General features: G+C 36.2%; 1 protein-coding gene across 1 annotated transcript in view; it reads right to left on the reverse strand.

Moving 5' to 3' along the window:
• Positions 1-605: 605 nt before the first annotated feature.
• Positions 606-3,926, reverse strand: part of FAM98B (family with sequence similarity 98, member B) — a 17,096-nt gene continuing 13,775 nt past the window's right edge. Inside the window, exon 9 of the mRNA XM_010007745.1 lies at positions 606-623. Within this exon, the coding sequence (XP_010006047.1) occupies positions 606-623 (18 nt within the window). The remainder of the gene's footprint in view (positions 624-3,926) is intronic.

The following is a 3,926-nucleotide window of genomic DNA, read 5'->3' on the forward strand; positions in this document are numbered from 1 at the left end:
TTATGTATGTTTTTGGAAGTAGTTTTTTGTAATAGTAGCAATCTTTTTTGTTGTTGTAACTGATCTGTCAACTCAAAAAATTTTTGTTTTAATGCTGTGTGAGAAGATTGAAAAAGTGTACAGACTGTAAAGATTTTATATAAATTGTAAGATTTTTGTTTCATATTTATAATAGAAAAAATATTAAAATTGCACTTCATGTCTGAATTTGAATCTCAAAGACATTTGAACAAGCTATATACATCTTGCTTGACTCTGTCATCTGAGACACTTCTGCAGGGATAACCTGGTGCCAAAGTCCCTAGCCTAGCTTCACCTTCTGTGAGCCTTGGAACGTTGCCTGAGAAAGCCTGGAAGCTATGGATTTGCACATTGTTAGTGGCTGACGTGGGACCGACGCTTTTTCACTCACTATTCCAAGTATTTCAAAGCAAAATCTCTCACATTTGTTACGAATGCTAATTCTGAAAAGATTTCACAGCATGACAGTCAGGTTTAAACACGGCTTCTGCAGTGTCTGCTAATGCATTAAAAACATGCTCTTCTTTAGCTTGCAGCCAACCTCAAAAACACTTTGTTTTTGATATGGGGTAATGAATGTTCATTCAGTCATCTTCAAACATCTGAGGGCAGAAGACAAGGAGTGCAGACTAACTGCTGAAAACAGAATTCCTATTTATATGAGCAGACCTGCTCTATGGTCTTGCACATACAAAAGAAGTTGTGTTTTACTCCATAATTACAGAAATAAAAAAAATCTTCAGAAGTAATTGGAAGATATTTCCTTAGTTTATATGAAGACAAAAGTAACGATCATATAGACCTAATAATTTTTTTCTTCTACAATGATAAGGTTCCTCAGTAATTCCAGACAATGTAATAGGGAATTATTTGTGATGTGCCCTGTCTGTTGAAATTCTCCTATATAGTGATCCACAGCCTTCTCCATTTTGGTAAAAATATAACACTTATTTTTCATTTTCATGAAAAGTAAGTAACTTTCATCATGACTGTAAATCACCAGCAGTAACTTCTCCTTACAAACATAGGAAGAACAAGATAGTGGCTCCAAATCACACTACGCAACTGATGCAGGTAACTTCAAATACAGGACTTTATTCCTCAGTGTTTACAGCTGTTAACAAAAGTGTCTCAAATCCTGAAAGCAATCCCCAATCTATTTTTCAATTCTTGATCAAACAAAACAATACTCAGGTAAGATATTCACTAGGTGTGAATACACACAAAAATGCTCACAAACAGCTGTATGAAAACCTTTTAATTACAACAGAATTTTTGAAAATACTTTTTTCCAAGACACACATACAAAATTTGAGAAGAGGTTTAAATCAATAATTTTCACAGTATTATTGCATCTTTTGACAAATGAAAAGCAAACATTCTGACTCCAGAGGACAGAAAAGGATACCTCTGTGAAATGTGGTGGTGCTTCAGTTTTCAGTGACTAGCTTCACATTTTGGAATTACTCATAAAAAAACTGAAATGGCCAGATTGAAAAAAATCTCCAACCATCTTTTACATGGTCTACATAAATCTGGCTGACATATAAAATTATCTGTTAGATTGAAATAATCAGTCAGAATTACATGTGGGTACATAGCTGGTTCACTTGATGGTTTACTCGGTTCAGAACTGTCCTGCCTACTAGAAACCGATGAGTGTAAAAGTACCCAGGCACATCCACAGTTGCAACACTTCAGCTAAACCAGTGCAGCTTCACATCTTAAGGCTGATGAAATCTTTCTGCATAGATAAACCATTTGATTTTCCTTGGTGAAGCAAAATGCTTGACTGCTGTTTGAAAACGGTATGAACAAACAGAATCTAATATTAAGACTTTGGTTGTTAAAAATTCCATCCCTTTGCTGACCAACACTTCACCTGCAAGATCAGCAGTCTCACCTTGGTATATCATCAATTTGTGAGCTATTCCAGAGCACTAACCAAAAACCAAGCTCAAAAGCAAGAAAACCAGTACTATGGTCCCCCATGATCTAGTAAGGGCCTCTCCATAATGACTGCAGAGGCTCACAGCAGTGTAGGGCCAGAGGGGAGTGTACAAACAAATTGGTAAAGGAACTATACTGGTAGCAGTTGGGTGATGTTATTTTTATTTCAAGAATTCAGGCTAACATGTTCAAGGAAAGGAAAACTCCTGCCCTTTTTTTTGCCCCTGCTAAAGTATGGGCAAAGCCATCTCTAGCAAATCACAAGCAGCATTCTCAAGCAGACTATGATCAGAGAGGAAATAACAGGAGAGAAACATCTTAAATTTGTCTGGATTAAAATTTCAAATGAAAAGGCTGGTGATTGTGCTAATAAATTAAATCTGACACTGGCTTTTGAAAGAGATAATTTGATTTTGAACTGAGCTTTACATTCATGCATAAAGCTGCCTGTGAAACAGGATGTGAGGCATGTTCTCCTGAAGACAAAACAACCTTTTTAAAGCATACCAAATATGGTAAGGACTCGTAACTGGAACATTAAACCAAAATCAAACCCTGAAGTTCTGCAGGTAAGTCTATAGCTACACATAATTAAGGTACTTCAAGGTTACTGTGCTATGCAATAAACAGACACCCCCAGGTTTATCAGATGCCTTCTCAAATCTCTCTGTAGTAACCTGACCCTGACAAATACTGTCATGAGTTTACACATCCCCCTCTTCCACCTCTGTACTCAGGAGTGGCCTCACAGCAAGGGAGCAGATTTAAAAGATGCTGCCCAACAGAAACTGTCTTCTTTAACTGACAACTCTAAATTAAATTCTTGTCAACATCTACTTCCAGCAACAATTCATGAAAGCTAACTCCTAGAGTAACACTGTGAAACAGAAGGCACCTATACTGTAACAAGACAGCTTCTTTTAGGTTAGTAGATCAACTGGTTGGCAGAAGTAACTGAGGAAGGATAACTGCTGTATGAGATGTCTTACTAGCTGGGAAGCTGGTGATTCCCAAATACAGAGCAGGTAGGGGAGAAAAAAAAATAAAGAAACCGTGTGTTCTTTCTCAAGAAGCTCAGCTTACTCAACCTTTTGTGTCTCAAGGATTATTCAGAAGGAATGTATCAATGAACTCTTACCAGACATGATGGCTGCAGACGTTTTCTGCCCAATCTAATCTTAAAATATTTGTACAGAAATAAAATGGAAAACAGGTAGAATGAAAACAGACTCACCATGATTCTGAGTTTACGGTACATGCTCAGATCTTCAGTGAACAAACAAAACAACTTGACTTTATTAGTTTTTGTAGAGTACTAATTCAGAATGCTACTTTCATGTGAAATTGTAGAACAGTAAGAAACTTAATTCAGTAATTTTGATCAAAGCCATTAGGATTTTAACATTTTATAATAAAATTAATTTCTACATCCTACATGAAAACTACATAAAGAGCAAAAGCCTGAAAGCAGTATTCTAGAGTCTTTTACAAGTGTTTCCACTCAGTTCTTGGGCCTATTCTGTTTTTTGTACACAGCTTTTGGGAGCAGGGGAATGGATATGCAACACGCAATAGAGAGGCCTGAACATTAAATAATGTATTTTTTGTTTGTTTAGAAAGGGTTTTATTCAGATTTCTGAGGCTTATCTTAAATAAAAGAACATATAAAAACCCACCATATGAGCAGTATGAAAAACAAGGACTTCAGTCACATTTTAGTATAAAAGTTCTGTTCAGTTAACTAAAATAATTCAGTGACAACATCAGTTGGTCTAATGCAATGATTCATATGGTCATACTTAATTCTAACCTAAACCCAAGTTAACATACCTCAATTCCTGATACTGGTAAACACCACCACTATATTTTGTCAGTTACTCTGTTAATATTTACAGTATTTCAATATCTTCGGTATCCTCCCCCTCCTCTTCCACCATATGGATCACCATAGCCTC

Source organism: Chaetura pelagica, unplaced genomic scaffold (assembly GCF_000747805.2).
Source record: "Chaetura pelagica isolate M959 unplaced genomic scaffold, ChaPel_1.0 scaffold70, whole genome shotgun sequence".
Classification (NCBI taxonomy): Eukaryota; Metazoa; Chordata; class Aves; order Apodiformes; family Apodidae; genus Chaetura; species Chaetura pelagica.